This window comes from Candoia aspera, chromosome 5 (assembly GCF_035149785.1).
Source record: "Candoia aspera isolate rCanAsp1 chromosome 5, rCanAsp1.hap2, whole genome shotgun sequence".
In the NCBI taxonomy this organism is placed as follows: domain Eukaryota; kingdom Metazoa; phylum Chordata; class Lepidosauria; order Squamata; family Boidae; genus Candoia; species Candoia aspera.
Window position 1 is genome coordinate 104050365 of NC_086157.1, and position 18336 is coordinate 104068700.

Here is an 18336-nt window from a genome sequence, read left to right on the forward strand (position 1 = left end):
TGCAAGAAGATCCAACCAGTCCATCCTCCAGGAAATAAAGCCAGACTGCTCACTTGAGGGAATGATATTAAAGGCAAAACTGAAATACTTTGGCCACATCATGAGAAGACAGGACACCCTGGAGAAGATGCTGATGCTAGGGAGAGTGGAAGGCAAAAGGAAGAGGGGCCGACCAAGGGCAAGATGGATGGATGATATTCTAGAGGTGACGGACTCGTCCCTGGGGGAGCTGGGGGTGTTGACGACCGACAGGAAGCTCTGGCGTGGGCTGGTCCATGAAGTCACGAAGAGTCGGAAGCGACTAAATGAATAAACAACAAAATTTATATATTTGATTAAAAATGCTTCGAATGCTCTTGGTTGTTAAGAATGTATCAGCTGAAGTCGACTGCAGGTTCTGAATATTTATGCCATGTTAAACTTCACATTTTAAAAACGGTCTAAGATTCTGTGGCTTTTTGAGGAAAAAACTGTCGAGGAGGAAGATGGGGAGGAGGATAGATTTGAAAATAATACGAATCTGCTGCTAGGTAGTGATAGATCTTTATCTGTGCCTGCTGCACAGGAATGTCCCAGATTGTGCAGTACGAGCACATGGCACTGTTAAAATATGGGGTTTTTTGGTTTGTTAAGGAAAAATTATGATAAAACTGCAGCTGAATAGTCAGAATGTGCGAACACAGAGCAGTACTTCCTTGGTAGTGGCTTAGCAGTGATGGAATGGCTGGGGGATTTCACTGTCTGGCCATTTCACTGATGGATTTGGACAATTCTGTTTGGTTCTCATGTAACTGTGAGCCATAACGTAGTTGTTTCCTTACAGCACCATAGACCGATCCTAAGAAAGAACCAAAGGGACTCTGGCAATTTAAAACTATGGCTTTGTTGTACAAATCCTGCCTTATTTTATTTCGCGGTATCTGAACTTGGAATTCTGGCTCATCTTTGTTCTTTGCTCTACCCACTTGTTCTGGGATTAGCCAAAGAACTGGAAGAACAAGCAGATTACCTATCTGCAGGACCGACACTAGGTTTGTTCAACTAAACTCAGCTTAGCATTATGCTAAACGTCACAGGATAAACTACTGTGTTTCTTCAGATGGCCTTTGGTGCACCTGAAACTCTATCATACTGTGGCTGCTATTCTGTGTATGTTTTGGTTTTGGTATGTTCTTGTTTATTACCTTTGGGGTAATAATCTTTTAAAAAAAAAACTCTTTTACCAAATCTTGTTTAAACTTCCACACATGCTTGTCCTTAAAGCGTGTCTTGGAACAGTTATTTATACCATGTAAAATTAAATCAAATCAATAATGTCTCCCATGCTTTTGAACCTTTTCCATAGGTTATGCAAGCCAATAGTTTGAATGAACATATGCATCTGCTTGTGGAAGAATATTCTACGTCTGGTCGCCTAGACAACATCACTCAGGTCATGAGTTTACACACTCAGTACCTGGAGTCTTTTCTCCGCAGTCAATTTTACATGTTGCGTGTGGATGGTCCTCTTCCTTTGCCCTACCGGCACTACATAGCCATCATGGTAAGGCCCCTACAAAAGTCTACCTCTTCTTGATCATCTCCCGTCATAATTACATTAGTATATTTTCCACTATTGTTATAAGTTAAAGCAAGTGTCACCTTCTTCTGAACTGAGAGGGGATAACACTGTCACCCAAACCAATTGATCTTTTCCTCTAAGGGCTGGAAATCTAGCAGCTGGACCTTTCTGAAATGAAGAATTAACCCATAGGATTATGAATTCAGGCTCGAGTTAGGATCACTGTATAACTGGTCTACAGTCATAGACGGAGTTCCTTCACTCTAACAATTTACAGGGACTATATGCTTTGTTTGGTCAAAATGTGGTTGCTGCGAGCCACTTAAAATCACTGTGAGAGATACGCAACCACATAAGTCCTTTAAATAACACACTTCAAAACAAGGAACTCTGAATTATGCACTTGGAATCAATCAAAACTATAATCTATAGTTTCCAGAAACTAAATTTTGCAGTAGCTGAAATACAGTATTTTCAGCATTCATAAAGAATTTTTCCAGTAGTCACAACACTTCTACTGTAGTACACTATATTGTTGTTCTCTTAGTGGTGTTGGGAGGGTTATGACTGGATAAGAGCAGTTTTCTTAAAGCCGCAATGAATTCATGGGAAAGGCAAGATTTGAACAAATGGCTTCTAAACTCACAGCTCTCTGTCGTAATTGTTATGGCAGAGTTCACTTCTTGTACAGTACATTCATGTGGGGGGTGCACACGGCCGTAGCCGTTTCAGACTTGGCTGCACTCATGTTCTGCACAAACGATATATGTATAGTTCACGCATCTTCCTTTCTGTTAAAACAGTTGCAGTGAAATTTTTTTGTAAGCTTTTGTTGTGGAAATGCTTGAATGCAGGGTTCTCTCTTCCTTGCTGTAAAGCTGTTTTTTCTCTTATGTCTGCCATCTCTTACCATAAGAGGAACAGGGAGCTACTGGTTAGCCACCGTTGCAGCTCATCTGCCTCTTTGGGTTTTATCTGTAGGCTGCTGCCAGGCACCAGTGTTCCTACCTAATAAATACACACGTGGAAGAGTTCCTGAAGACTGGAGGGATACCAGAATGGCTGAACGGCTTAGAGTACATTCCTCAAAGACTGAAAAATCTGAACGAAATCAACAAGCTGCTTGCACACCGACCTTGGCTGGTTTCCAAAGAGCACATTCAGGTACTTTTTTTTTAGAATTGGCTGTAGAGGGCAAGCCAGATGTTCAAGCATTTGCAGGTGCCAAAATCTAGCTTTTGCTAGGATTCGATGGGAACAGGATCTCCTTGCCACTTTCTTTGGATCTTGAGCTCTGTGGCACCTTTCTGTAAATCAGAAGTTGTCACCAAGTCAAGGCACAGAAAAGCAGCCAGAAGAAGCATTTATAGATGTGGCTTCCCTCCTGTCGACACCTCCTCCTAAAGCCGTTTTTCCTGTTTGGTTGAGGGGTTTCCAGGCTCTGTTATTAAAACATCTGTCAGGCCATTGGGAAGTGTGTTTGTTTCTTTCTTTTCAAAGGAGGAAGAGGTTTGGCATCCAGGTGAGCAAAACTGCACCTATTGAAACTCCTTGCATAACTAAGCCATGTTGTAATGCATGGAAAGCGATAAGTGGCCCCTTCTGCAGGGAGCGAGACAGAGCTAAAAGAGGAAGGTGTTTATGCTTTTGACTTTCTCAGAAGAGAACTGGCTACCTCCTGTTTACAGTTTGGCAGAGAGCAGGTATGGCTTGCCTTCCTGCCATTCCACTTGAAACAGCCAGATGATTAAATTGTAAAATACCTTTAAGCAGGCATGCACAAGGCTGAGGCCACCCTTGCCCTTCCAAGGGCACACCAGGGGCAAGATTCCAGTAAGTGGCAAGGCCAGAATCAAATAAAATCCATCTTGATTTAAATTAATTTACTTTTAAATGTAATCACTTTAAATTAAATGAGTTAAATCTACTTAATATGACTGCTGCCTTTTTATTTATGATGCTTCCCTTTCACATTAAAAAAAAACGTATCACCTTTGGAAGGATACCAGCTTTGTGGATCAAACGTAGCTGGGGAACCTTTACCTATGAATGTTCCATGTGGGACATAGCCAACATGGGCATGAGATTTGTAAACATCATTTTTGCTCAAAGTCTGGGAGACAGGAGGCACTGAGCGTTTTTCATTTAAAAAAGACCCTGCCTGAGATATCAAAACATCTAATTAGAATCCTGGTTAAACACTAAAGCAGTGTTTCTCAACCTTGGCAATGTGAAGGTGTGTGGACTTCAACTCCCAGAATTCCCCGGCCAGCATGGCTGGCTGGGGATTTCTGGGAATTGAATTCCACACACCTTCACGTTGCCAAGGTTGAGAAATACTGCACTAAAGAGTCTTGTTCTTCCCACTTTGATTTATATTTTGCAGCAGAAACCTTGAGAAAAGCTCAAGATCTCTGGATTGTGCGGCAATGATTCAAGGAGATTAGACTAGAAGGCCTTCTGGCATACTTTGGTTTTGCTGCTTCCAACTCAGAAATTAAAATTCAACAGAGGAAAATACATTCTGCCTGTTTCCTGTGCCTATATCTAATATAAATTCACATATGTACTGTTTTTTCCTCTTGTTTTGTTTCAGAAACTTGTTAAGACAGGGGAAAATAATTGGTCTCTTCCTGAACTGGTTCATGCTGTGGTCCTTTTGGCACATTATCACGCTCTGGCAAGTTTTGTCTTTGGTAGCGGCATCAACCCAGAGAGAGATTTTGGTACCTCAAACGGCTACCGGCTCATATCAGTTAACAACTTCTGCGTCTGTGATCTCGCCAATGACAACATTGAAAATGCATCCCTCAAAAGTAACAGCTTTGGGGTTAGTGTTTGAAGATTGTTCTTTTCTTTTCTCTCATCCTTTTTTGTTGATGTTATAAAAGCTGGCTTGGAAGGGGAGATCATTCCTGCCTGTGGTTTTCTCTTGTGTCTATCAGTGCTGGGAATGTGGGAACCAAAATGCAAATCCCAGCAGAACTAGGATCAAGTGTTGGGTGGAGAGCAGGGACTGAAAAGTCAACAGGACATCTAACATCTTAAGTCAGTTGCAGGGCAGTGTCTGTTCTCGGATGAGAAAACATTGCTGGGATACAGATGCAGGCAAGTCGATAGGAGTTCTGAAGAAATGACCCATAGGTTGTGCCGGGGCAGGGAGGGGGCAGCATTTCCCTACAAAGAACACTCTGTTAAATTGCTGGGCCATTGTGATTTCCTTCTTACATAAAAAATATAATTGCATCCCAAACTGGAAAGAAAAATAAAAGGATTCCTAAACTTGACAGAAAATTTGCTCAGCCAGAATAATATCTCTTAAATGAAGGATAACTTCCCTTAAGTTTACTTTTGGATGTGCATGTGGTTTTGTTACACAGACTAAAAAAAAAAATAACAAAGTTTCCCAGACTGAAGGAACCATGAAGATTTATTTCATTATTTCAAACAACTAGTCATGATTGAGAGCAATTTCCCACTGCCGATTTATAGCTACACCCAGCCATCACTGAAGTGATGCAAAGCTGTCCTCATCAGTATTATTTTGGCACAACGCTGGTTGGAGGACTCTAGAAGATGCTAGTGGGGAAATGACACGGCAAGCCAAATGTTATATTTCTTATTAAAATTGATGCCAGCTGTATTTACAAAACCTTTCCAGGGTGGATCCAAGTGCTAATCAGAGATGAGTAATATTTCATGCTAGGTTTTTGACTGCAGAAGCAGTCCATAAAATCTCTAACAGCTAAGCTAGACTTTATCCTTGGCTGAAAATTTAGAAGCTAAAGAAAAAAGAAACACAAATTAATATAGAAGAAGGCTTTAATCTTTCTCCTTCCCATTGCATTTCTTCTTCCCTAGCCATCATAGACAAGTTATTGAGAAAATAGTTGAGATACAGCCATAGAGCTAGAAATGCCATCTAGACCCCTGGGTCCAAACCCCTGTTTCATGCAAAAATCCAGATTTAAGCATCCAGGGCAGATGGTTGTCCAGTCTCACTTTGAACATATCCAGTGAACGGAAGCCTACCACATTTCTTAATAATTGGTGCTGCTGTGGAGCTGATCTTACTGCTTCAACGTTTTTTCTAACACAGAATAGGAACCTGCTTTATTAAACTTAAATCCATTATTCTTGTACTCTTTGACAATAGATAATGGGTCTTGATCTTCCCGTGTGACATCCTTTCAGGTATTTGAGGGATGCAAACACACACCTCCTTGATCTTCTGTTTTCAAGATTAAACATACCCAGCTCCTTCAGTCTCTCTTCAGTGAATTTAATTTTCTTGAAACCACCTTTTCTGAACATGTACCAGCATCTCTGAATCCTTCTTAAAATGTGATGCTCAGAACTAGACATAGGATTAAAGACACTATCAGAATAACACGTAATAAAATGAAAACCTATCAGCTTGTTTCTTTTCTAAAACAAAAGAAAATCAATACTTCTTTTGATCCAGCTTGATGTTGCATTTGCAGATTTTGCAGCCAGTTCACACTGATGATTTATATTCAGTTTGCAAAAAAGTAAGATTCCAAGACCTTTTTTCCAGTTACTGTTACCAAGGCAGGTATATCAGTACATCTGAATTATTTTCCTGAAGTGAAGAATTTTGTATTTATCCTTGTTAAATTCCATTCTGTTATTTCAGCTCATTTCTAAGATCATTTTTATTTTATATATGTCTTTTAGGATTTTAGCTAGAATTTTGTGTCATCTGCAAATTTAATAAGTATTCTTTTTAGCTCTTTATCTATGCCATTAATGAAAATATTGAAGAGTAGAGGGTCCAGGACTGATCCTTGTGGAAGCCCACTTGATACCTCCTGATACTTCTTTTTTATGTAATTTTGATAGCTTATCTCTTGGTATCCCTTGATAGCTTTCTTCTTCTCCACTTTGCTGCGAAATGATTGATGAACATTCTTTGAATACAATGTTTGAGCCAGCTGTGTGTCCACTTAATTGTCATTTTGCTAATTCAAGTACTTTATCAAATGCTTTTCTAAGTCAAGATATACAATATTGTATCTGCAGCAAAGAGACCAAAACTTCTTTTTGACTTTTGGTAATAATTATATTTTCAAGGTCCTTACAGATCAATGTCTTTATGAGTTGCTCTAGAATTTTCCCAGGTATTGATGCTGGATGGCAGGTCTGTAGTTCCATGGATCTTTTTTTCCTTCGTTTATGAATAGAGGTATTTCTTCTCCAGTAATCTGGCATTTCAACTTCTCTAAGATTTTTCAAAAATAATACATAAAGTTTCAGATGGATCAACAGCTAGGTCCTTCTGTACAATTTACATGGTCCTGAAGATTTCACTCATTCAAAATACATAGGTATTCGCTGAATACATTTCTCTCAGTCTCAAGCTTTCATCCTGCCCATTCATCATGTTTGTTCACAATTTCTTAGTGAATAGATATCATCTTGGATATCTGATTTGAAGAGCATTGCTTTTTGTTGTTGTTGTTGTTAGCTGTTAAAATTCACATTTTGAAGTCCAAGATATGTGTATGACCACAGTGAGCTTTAATTTCCACTGTTCTTTCTGACTTTTCACTGAGTATTTTAATATGTCCTATTACATCAGCATTCATACTTGTTTCTACATTGCTTATTTATCTGAGGTTCTGACTTCTGACATTTTATCTCCAGCTCCCACAGGATTCAATTGAAAGTCCTTCTGATCAAGCTTACCATTCTTTGGGCAGACATATTTTCACCAATCCTTATATAATGCCTCCCATGCCTGCAGTTCATTATTCAGATAACCAAAATCATGGTCTCAAAAAACAGATCTCTCCTGTTGACCATGCAGTTGTTGGTCAGCCATCCACTTGTATTATTCTGTCCTTTTCCAATTGAAGTCCATGTCCATGAACTTAAAGCTGCTCTAGGCAGAATCATTTATACTCACATGAATTAGCACTAAGAATAATTGTCAGACTTGATATATGTTCCACCAACTATAAAGAGTAGGATGACCAGGCAGGATTAACCAACAGCTCTGGCCAGTCCATGATTTGTTTTGGTTCCTCATGATAATGAGCCTGTACTCTGACTCTTTTCTTTGCCTTCTGCAGAGCACAGTTGAATCCCTCTGTTCTTCATAGATCCATCCTCTTGTATACTGGTCAACAATGTCTTTTTTTCATTCCCCAAAGGCTAAAGGCCTGTTTATTCTCCAGAAGGCTCCAAGCTGAATTCCAGCGGTACAGAATATCATCTATATCTTCTGTATATTATTATTATTGTTGTTGTTGTTGTTGTTGCACAATCAGCCAGATGTTTAGACTGGATTTGGCATTTTTGTCCACCTATGGAGTCCTTCCAAAGGACCTGGGATAGGCAGATGTTGTTTAATAATATTAAAGGTATCATCGCAGGATGTAAACTGTTCCACGTAAAGCTGCCTTTTGCAATTGACTGATGGTGATTTTGTCAATGCCAGTAGTGTTCAAGTGGTGCTCCAGTTGTTTTGGAATTGCACCCAAGGCATCTATTACTATTGGTACTGTCTTTGCTTTCTTTTATTTATTTATTTATTTTATTTTATTTTTCAAATTTCTATCACCGCCCATCTCTCCCAAAAAGGGGACTCTTTTGCCACAGTCATTCTACTTCTATTTGCAGGCCTTTGTATTTTGTGATTTTCTCCAGTTCTTTCTCTTCTATTCTGCTGCCTCCAGGTATTGCCGTGTCCACTGTCCAGACTTTTTTGTCTTTCTTGTCAACAGTTGTTAAGTCTGGGGTGTTGTGTGGCAGATGCTTGTCCGTTTGACTTCTGAAGTCCCAGAGCACTTTAGCGTCTTCATTTTCTATTACTTTGTCTATTTTGTGATCCCACCAGTTCTTGCTTGCAGGCAAGTGGTGTTTCTTGCAGATATTCCAAGGCACCATTCTTGCTACTTTGTCATGCCGTTGTTTGTAATCAGTCTGCACGATCTTCTTGCAGCAGCTACCTAGGTGGTCCACTGTGTCTTCAGCTTCTTTGCAGAGGCAGCATTTTCTGTCTTCTCAATTCCGGCTCTATATGCATTTGTTCTTAAGGCTTGGTCTTGTGCAGCCAGAAGTAGCCCCTCTGTCTCTTTCTTCAACTTTTTCCTGCTCTTAGCCATTGCCAGGTCTCATTGTTACCTGCTTTGCCAGCTAGGTTTTTATTTTTAATTTTGCTGGCCATTGTAATACTTTGCCTTGCCATGTCTCTTTTCTATTCTTCATTTGGTCTTTCTTATAGGCTAGTTTGGTCTCTCTGGTATTTAGTAAGCCTTCATGGTGTACTAGCTTCAGTGCATCTTCTTCAGTATCCTTCAGATATTCTTCCAATGCCCTTTTTTCTTCTTCAACTGTCTGGTGTACTTGCAACATTCCACACCCACCTATGCTCCCTGGTTGTGGTGGTGGTGGTGGTTGTTATTTTGGATCATAGGGGTTGAGCCAACACAGTAGCATGTAGAATTTTTACCAAGTAGAAAAACACCTTTTATGTAAAATAGAGGATTTGTACCTGGTTACTTGTTCAAGGAACCTTCTGTACCAACTAGCAAAGCAAAAACAAAAGTCCCTCAGGATCTGGATCTATAGTTTCCAAGTCATATTTAAAGAGAAAGGAAATATCAAGTCTCAGTGGCTATTGAAATAGGTTTAGAAGTGTGTGGGCAGCACCTGGTAAAACTTCAGTAATCCGAGAAATTGCATGAGATTTGCTATATCTAGTTTGCGCCAACAACATTCATTCACTACCCCTCTCCATGCCTTTCTGTATTGGCCAACCATCCTCCCTTCCACCACATTCATATGCTGCTTCATGCATTGACTTTTGTTCTTTAAACTTCCCACCTCTTTTTGAGGATTTCCATCAACTCCAACCATGATTTTCTTGGTCTTCCACTTCCTCTTGATGCATTCACTCTTCCTTCATATATTTGCTTTGGATTGATTCTCCATCCAATTCCTCTTACAACAAAACCATCTCAATGAACTCCTTTGAGGTTGTTCACTCACTTTTATATACAATCCACATTCATTCAGCATCCACTGACCATATCTCATCTTCTCATACTACACACATACTCCTAAGTACCCTATTTTCACTGCATCCAACTTGGTTTCATGTTTCTTCTGACGTACTCAACTATTGCTTCTTGGTAACAGAATAGGCAGAAACATAGTCTTATCCACAGCCACCACACATAGTGGGAAGGGTGGTTTTGGTTGGGTTTGCATAATTTAGCCAGGAATAGAACATGAGCATCCCCCCCCCCAACTTTGAATATAAAATGTTAAAAGTAGGATGGGGAGCAAAAATTAGTTTCATCTTGAGAGAGAATCAGCAACTTGTAATGTTCTTCCAACTTGTGGTCTGTTTTAGCTCTCCGATTCATTAAGTGAGCTGGAGGCCTTGATGGACAGAATGAAGAGGCTGCAAGAGGAGGAGGAGGCTTCCCAAGAAGAAATGGATACACGTTTTGAGAAAGAAAAATCAGAGAGCCTACTAGTTGTTGCCGAAGGTATTGCACTCTCAGTGCTCCAGTGGAGCTTCTTTCATAATTCCATTTTTAGAGGTATCACTGGCGATCAATACCTGAATTCAATAAAAACAAGCTAAACAACAAAAAGTTCTCACTTGCTGGAGATCATTTAGAGCCAGTTTATACATGCAGAGAAATCTGCTGTCTTCAGACTCAGTCATTTCAGAGTATTGTAGGTAGGACATTGTTTGTATGTTCCCCTATACCAGTAATAAATCTTAAATCATAAAAAGTCTGAAAGGCTTTAGCTGATTTTTCTCTCTGACGTGCTAGCTTTACAAAAAGAAAAAGAAAGAAAATATAGCTGGAATATAGCTGGCTGGGGAATTCTGGGAGTTGAAGTCCACACATCTTGAAGTTACTGAGGTTGAGAAACACTGATTTAGAGCTAGGACAGGGATTATTTCCCCCCCCCCCCCCAATGAAGGGCTACTTGCCTTTCAGCTAATTTGTCAGAGGGCTGCATGCTGCTACATGCTGCCATCTGAGAGGCTGAATGCCCTTGCCAAAGATCTGAACTGATCACTTGCAGAGAGCTTTTGAAGTTAAGGCTGGGTGCCTGAACTTTAAGTTCTTAGACAATGGCTACCTTGGAAATGCTTCTTGTAATCATATTCATGTTATACATGCTTAAAGTCAAAGACCTTGCCAGAGCTGAGCAAATGGGTCAGAAGGTGGAAAGACGATTTAGTATTTGAATTCAGGTTAGGTTGGAGAAATTATGCTTGTGGCCCCCAGGCACTTGCTGAGTGGGGAGTTTGGCCTGGCATTTTATTTTAACTTGAAGTCTATTGGTTGAAAGGCACTTCCTCCAACAGAGTTTTGTGCCATTTCTTCAGCCTGGACATCCAGTGTTTAAACATCAACTCCCTTAATCCCCTAACAAGCATATTCATTGTTGAGAATTCTGGGAATTAAAATCCACCTATGTAGAAGGTGCCTCAGTTGGGGAAAGCTGGCCTGAAATATTCATCAGGGGGAAGAAGGCAAAAGAAAGCCAAAAGCTAGGTCTCCACATGTTGTACAATAAAAATTACTGCATTCTTCCTAGGATATCACAGAAGCCCCTCTGAAGGAGCTATCTAGGATGCACAAATTATTGCAGTGACTAACAAAATTGAAAAACTGAGCTGACTAGCTGGAAAGAGGGATAAAAATGCTGCATTTCTTACCCTAGTACTGTCATACTTTTTAAAAATAATATTTTTAAAGCAAAATATCTCATGCAGCAAACATTTTCTTATGCCACTTAGAATGGAAAAGGTAAAGGATTCAGGCTGCAAAAACAAGATATTTAGAGACTCTTTTACTGCTTGGTCTCAGCTTTTAATACCTTGGTCATTTTTTTAAAAAAATGCCATCATGGACTTCCATAAAGCTTGTTCCAAAAGAGATGGCAGGAATCAGACATAAACCAAAGAGTAATTCAAGGCTTGACAGCTTTGATTTCTTAAACTGCATTAATGAACTATTTGGATGCTTGCCAATTAGGTTTCTTCCCACATAGTTATGTTTTAATTGGCTAATGAGCCAGAATAAAGATAAAGGCGTCCTTGTGATAGTTGGGTGAACTGAAGGGTTTCTTTTTAATGGCGCTAGTAATAGACCCGGAGCAGGTTCCCCACCCTATTTCATTAGGATGCCTGGGAGTCAGCCAAGATGGGGAATCAAGATAATTTGCAAACAACTTTGCATCAGTCAACCTTCAGGAAGGGCATTTAACAAACTTAAGCCATTTCAACATTTGGTAGGCAGAGAGGAGCAAATGGATGGAGGGTTTCTTGATAAGGGAAATGTCCTGCCTTAATTACTGGTATTGCTGTTTTTCCATATTGCTCAGAATATTGAAGAAGTTGGCTTTTAGCCATAGATCTCTCTTCATCAGCTTTACCCAAATGGCTCTAAGCTACAATCAAACTAGCTAGATCTGGTTTTTCTTTCCCCCCAGAGATGTGGGCAGTGTGATTCAATCTGTATTTGTCCCTGCTGATCCAGTGGGGCTATGACTGAAATACAGCCACACTTGCCCAAGCTATGGCATTCATTGGACTGGCATCCTATTTCAAACCTAGGGGTATCTCTTCGGGCAGGGTCCCTATCCTTTGCAAGGATTTTTCCTTGTTATCAACTAAGGGCTGGTTAAAAATCTGCAGTTCTGAAGATACCTTTGTATAGAGATTATAATGCCTGAGCCATCCTCCAGTGCTGACCCAGTGAATTGGAAGTGGTTCATGGAGGTTCAGTTGATTAGTGTTCTGAACTGAATGGGGCATCACCCATTCAGAAGCATCTTTAGGAACAACTGGGTTTTATATTTTGATGAAAGGTTTAGTTTACAAATACTGTATATGTATATATTTGAAATGAATGCCCGGTTGGTGCCCAGCTATTGCCTGTTAATTCTCTTTCAGGTTGTCTTTTTTCTAGGCATGGGCTCACAGCTTCGTTTTGGACTTCAATTTCTTTAATTTACTGAGGTCTTTTTAAAAATTGTCCTAATTTATATCACACTTCAGAACAGTGTATCTGGCTGAGAACAAATCAACTATGTTTTTCCCTGAAACTGAACTTCAAAATGTTAGATGTAGCTCAGACAAGAATAGTTCCCTTTCTAAATTCAGAAGTAAAATTAGGTCAGGGGGAAGTACATGGGGAACCAGCCCAGGCTTATGACCTTGGTATTGTGTAATTGTTTTGAGATAAATCTTCTAAGGGTACATTTTACTATATCCTGCACTTTTCTTCAGTAGCATTTGATGATGAATTAGTTTCCACGGCAGATGTTTCCTGCTATGTTGAAGACCCTGGATTTGGTTACAAAGATTTTGCAAGACGGGGGGAAGAACATCTTCCAACGTTTCGAGCCCAGGTAAATTACATGAGTAACTTAGTGATGGAGAACCAAATTAAGAAGTATAGATGGCATCCTCTGTCAGTCCTGAGTCTTTTGGAGTTAGCATCCTGGCTTTTGTTCAAAAAAACTTCTATTACATCTCTGGACATAGGAATATTGTTCTATCCAGTCCAGAATCGAAAGCATGGCCTGATTGCTGCTTTCTGAGACTTACACCAGGAACCTTCTCAGCCTTACCTAGAGATGCCTGGGGTGGTCCTTGTGACCTTTTGGCATACAAACCACATCCTCTGCCATTGAGCTATGATCTTTGTCCATGGTTAATACAGAGTCAGGGTATACATTCTTAGAGAAGCATTATCGTTGGAGAAAAAAAAATCTCAAAAGATCCTAAAATAAGTTAATGTAAGAAAAATGTGTTCCAGAGAAGTTCCCTTTTTTCCCCAACAATGAATTCATTTACTGATTGCGCTTACGCTCTTTCTTCAGATAAATTAGAACAACTCTCACTGAGCTACCAATGTATAGGGCCAGGACTGCTCAGCCATAAAAAGATTTGTGGAATTCATTTCTTTTATAGGACTACACCTGGGAAAATCATGGATTCTCCCTTGTGAACAGACTGTATTCTGATATTGGACATCTCCTGGATGAGAAATTCCGGATGGTCTACAACCTCACCTACAATACCATGGCCAGCCATGAAGATGTTGACACCACAATGTTAAGAAGAGCTTTATTTAATTATGTTCACTGTATGTTTGGCATCAGGTATGTTATACATTGGCTGGGATAATGGATGTATTCAGTAGTCTCCTGACTTGTAATAGTCACACTATATAATCAGTGGATGTTGTGTATTGTAGTTTAATAGTACTTTAGGTTTGAAAAATTAAATAGGATGCAGTAGAGGTGAGATAATTATTAGCCTCTTGAGTGAGAGAACTGCAGTATACGTTAACTTGTATTCTCCTTTTTATAGATGAGTATGTATGTATAATTAAAGAACAGAAATAAACACAATCAAAAGTAACATGATGGCATTCTCTCTAGGTTAATATCCAGCCACTGTTAGTTTTTTTCCCAAGAACTGAAGAAATGCTGTAGGATCAGCAGGTTTTGTTTTTCTATTTAGGGGCAGAATAAATATGATGTTAACTATGCCTTGATATTTAATATGCTTTTAATATTTAACCCTATTTTCTCCTCCCCTGCTGTAGTCCTGATGAAAGCTGTTCTACAAATGCTGCTTTTGGGGAGAAAATAATTGGAAGGAATCTCACTTCATTATTTCTATTAGCTAATCAGACTAATGCAGCTTCACAGGAATGTGTTTTTTATCTAGACCATAGTAGGAAAAAGCAGAGTTAAATTTTCACACCATGATAAATACCAGATTTCAACCCCCCACTCTAAGCCCTCCTTCGGCCATGTTGGAGAAATACCTTGAGAACCCCCCCGGGTCCTTCTCCCATCTCTGCCAGCTCGGTGGCGAGGTTCAGGTCCATTCTTCTACCCATTCAGAACATGGATTAAAAACCTCCAAAACTTTATGAAGGGTCTGCAGTCTCTTAGTCAGACCCACAAGGACATGCAACTTACACGCAAGTAACGTTCCCAGAGGAAAGACCCCAGATACACATACAAGCAAGCTTATAGTAGTCAGGGTCACACAAGGCATTTCAAAGGGCGAAATCGCATTGGCTAATCCTCATTTGGACACTTACACATTTCTAAGCAAGTGGAAAACAACCCCCAAAAGTTTATGTTTGCACACACACATCATAAGAGTGGCATTTCCATAGCAACCTATGACAGGGTTTGTCCCATTATCTGTAGCAGCTGTCTTGGGGGGCAGTGTGCAGTTCCACTGCACCCGCGCTGTACCCTTGCATGCGCATAAGCACAGCAACCATTTGCTTATCTACTCCGTGCTGTTCCAGTTAACTTTGCATTCTAATTTATTTATTTATTTATTTATATTTCGAATTTAGTCACCGCCCATCTCACTCAAAGAGCGACTCTGGGCGGTTTACAATAAAACCAGGATAAACCCAGAATAAAAAATCATTAAAATACAATACAATAAACCATATTCTTAAACAAAAATATAATCCAAGATAGGGGTGTTAAAACGGTCTTAATTTATGGGGGCGCCTTCAGGGTGCTAGCCACCCAAGGTTGGTTACCCCTCTGCACACCCCACGCGAGATGGCAGAGCCAGGTCTTCACCCCTTTCCAGAAGGCTGGGAGAGAGGGGACCCGCTTCACTTCTGGGGGAAGAATGTTCCATAGGGCAGGGGCAACGGCAGGGAAGGCTCCCTTCCTGGGCCCCACCAGTTGACCGTCTCTCATGGACGGGTTCCATAACATGCCTTCTGTCATGAGTAAGGATGGCGAGCAGGGGGCTCCCATCCAGGCTGTAAGGCACATGCGTAGTACTGAGGAATTAGGTAGCCATTCAAAGAGACACAGATCGGGCCCGCCTTAACCTTTGGGGTTTATACGTCTGGGTTTTTCCCACGCTTCTTCAGTTTGTTAGGATTTTCTGTTATGTAGCAGTAATAAAACACTAGAGACCTATTCCTTGTCTCAGCGTGGTTCCTGGCTGTTAGGACACCTTCTCTGCCTGACTGGGTGGGACGGGTCAATGTAATGTAATGTAATGTAATGTAATTATTTGTTTTTCAAATTTTGCCACTGCCCATCTCCCCCTAGAAGAGGGACTCTGGGTGGTTTACAATAAAACGTAACAAGTTAAAAACAATAGCCATAAATAGTATGTTGTTGTTGTTTATTCGTTTAGTCGCTTCCGACTCTTCGTGACTTCATGGAGCAGCCCACGCCAGAGCTTCCTGTCGGTCGTCAACAACCCCAGCTCCCCCAGGGACGAGTCTGTCACCTCTAGAATATCATCCATCCATCTTGCCCTTGGTCGGCCCATCTTCCTTTTGCCTTCCACTCTCCCTAGCATCAGCATCTTCTCCAGGGTGTCCTGTCTTCTCATGATGTGGCCAAAGTATTTCAGTTTTGCCTTTAATATCATTCCCTCAAGTGAGCAGTCTGGCTTTATTTGCTGGAGGATGGACTGGTTTGATCTTCTTGCAGTCCAAGGCACTCTCAGAATTTTCCTCCAACACCACAGTTCAAAAGCATCGATCTTCCTTCTCTCAGCCTTCCTTATGGTCCAGCTCTCACAACCATATGTTACTCCAGGGAACACCATTGCTTTAACTATGCGGACCTTTGTTGTGAGTGTGATGTCTCTGCTCTTAACTATTTTATCGAGATTGGTCATTGCTCTTCTCCCAAGGATTAAGCGTCTTCTGATTTCCTGACTGCAGTCAGCATCTGCAGTCATCTTCGCACCTAGAAATACAAAGTATTTCACTGCTTCTACATTTTCTCCCTCCATTTGCCATTTATCAATCAAGCTGGTTGCCATAATCTTGGGTTTTTTGAGGTTTAGCTGCAAGCCAGCTTTTGCACTTTCTTCTTTCACCTTCATCATAAGGCTCCTCAGTTCCTCTTCACTTTCAGCCATCATAGTGGTATCATCTGCATATCTGAGATTGTTAATGTTTCCTCCAGCGATTTTAACTCCAGCCTTGGATTCCTCAAGACCAGCATGTCACATGATGTGTTCTGTGTACAAGTTGAATAGGTAGGGTGAGAGTATACAGCTCTGCCGTACTCCTTTCCCAATCTTAAACCAGTCCGTTGTTCCGTGGTCTGTTCTTACTGTTGCTACTTAGTCATTATACAGATTCTTCAGGAGGCAGACAAGATGACATGGTATCCCCATACCACTAAGAACTTGCCACAATTTGTTATGGTCCACACAGTCAAAGGCTTTAGAATAGTCAATAAAACAGAAAAAGATGTTTTTCTGAAACTCCCTGGCTTTTTCCATTATCCAGCGGATATTGGCAATTTGGTCCCTAGTTCCTCTGCCTTTTCTAAACCCAGCTTGTATATCTGGCAATTCTCGCTCCATGAATTGCTGAAGTCTATCTTGCAGGATCTTGAGCATTACCTTACTGGCATGTGAAATGAGTGCCACTGTTCGATAGTTTGAACATTCTTTAGTGTTTCCCTTTTTTGGTATGGGGATATAAGTTGATTTTTTCCAGTCTGATGGCCATTCTTGTGTTTTCCAAATTTGCTGGCATATAGCATGCATTACCTTGACAGCATCATCTTGCAAGATTTTGAACAGTTCAGCTGGGATACCATCGTCTCCTGCTGCCTTGTTATTAGCAATGCTTCTTAAGGCCCATTCAACCTCAGTCTTCAGGATGTCTGGCTCTAGCTCACTGACCACACCGTCAGAGCTATCCCCAATATTGTTATCCTTCCTATACAGGTCTTCGGTATATTCTTGCCACCTTTTCTTGATCTTTTCTTCTTCTGTTAGGTCCTTGCCATCTTTGTTTTTGATCATACCCATTTTTGCCTGGAATTTACCTCCAGTGTTTCTAGTTTTCTGGAAGAGGTCTCTTGTCCTTCCTATTCTATTGTCTTCTTCCACTTCCGCGCATTGCTTGTTTAAAAATAATTCCTTATCTCTTCTGGCTTTTTTGTTGTTGTTGTTTATTCGTTTAGTCGCTTCCGACTCTTCGTGACTTCATGGACCAGCCCACGCCAGAGCTTCCTGTCGGTCGTCAACATCCCCAGCTCCCCCAGGGACGAGTCCGTCACCTCTAGAATATCATCCATCCATCTTGCCCTTGGTCGGCCCCTCTTCCTTTTGCCTTCCACTCTCCCTAGCATCAGCATCTTCTCCAGGGTGTCCTGTCTTCTCATGATGTGGCCAAAGTATTTCAGTTTTGCCTTTAATATCATTCCCTCAAGTGAGCAGTCTGGCTTTATTTCCTGGAGGATGGACTGGTTGGATCTTCTTGCAGTCCAAGGCACTCTCAGAATTTTCCTCCAACACCACAGTTCAAAAGCATCGATCTTCCTTCGCTCAGCCTTCCTTATGGTCCAGCTCTCGCAGCCATATGTTACTACAGGGAACACCATTGCTTTAACTATGCGGGCCTTTGTTGTCAGTGTGATGTCTCTGCTCTTAACTATTTTATCGAGATTTGTCATTGCTCTTCTCCCAAGGATTAAGCGTCTTCTGATTTCCTGACTGCAGTCAGCATCTGCAGTAATCTTTGCACCTAGGAATACAAAGTCTTTCACTGCTTCTACATTTTCTCCCTCTATTTGCCAGTTATCAATCAAGCTGGTTGCCATAATCTTGGTTTTTTTGAGGTTTAGCTGCAAGCCAGCTTTTGCACTTTCTTCTTTCACCTTCATCATAAGGCTCCTCAGTTCCTCTTCACTTTCAGCCATCAAAGTGGTATCATCTGCATATCTGAGATTGTTAA

The 18336-nt window shown here is 40.7% G+C and overlaps 1 protein-coding gene across 3 annotated transcripts in view; it reads left to right on the plus strand.

Moving 5' to 3' along the window:
• Nucleotides 1–18336, plus strand: part of SESN3 (sestrin 3) — a 74244-nt gene that overhangs the window by 41809 nt on the left and 14099 nt on the right. The window contains exons 3-8 of one of the 3 annotated variants that reach the window (XM_063305882.1): nt 1346–1543; nt 2543–2725; nt 4158–4391; nt 9945–10083; nt 12855–12973; nt 13539–13729. In XM_063305882.1, coding sequence (XP_063161952.1) covers nt 1346–1543; nt 2543–2725; nt 4158–4391; nt 9945–10083; nt 12855–12973; nt 13539–13729 — 1064 coding nt within the window. The remainder of the gene's footprint in view (nt 1–1345; nt 1544–2542; nt 2726–4157; nt 4392–9944; nt 10084–12854; nt 12974–13538; nt 13730–18336) is intronic. The other 2 variants (XM_063305883.1, XM_063305884.1) reach the window with 2 other exon arrangements.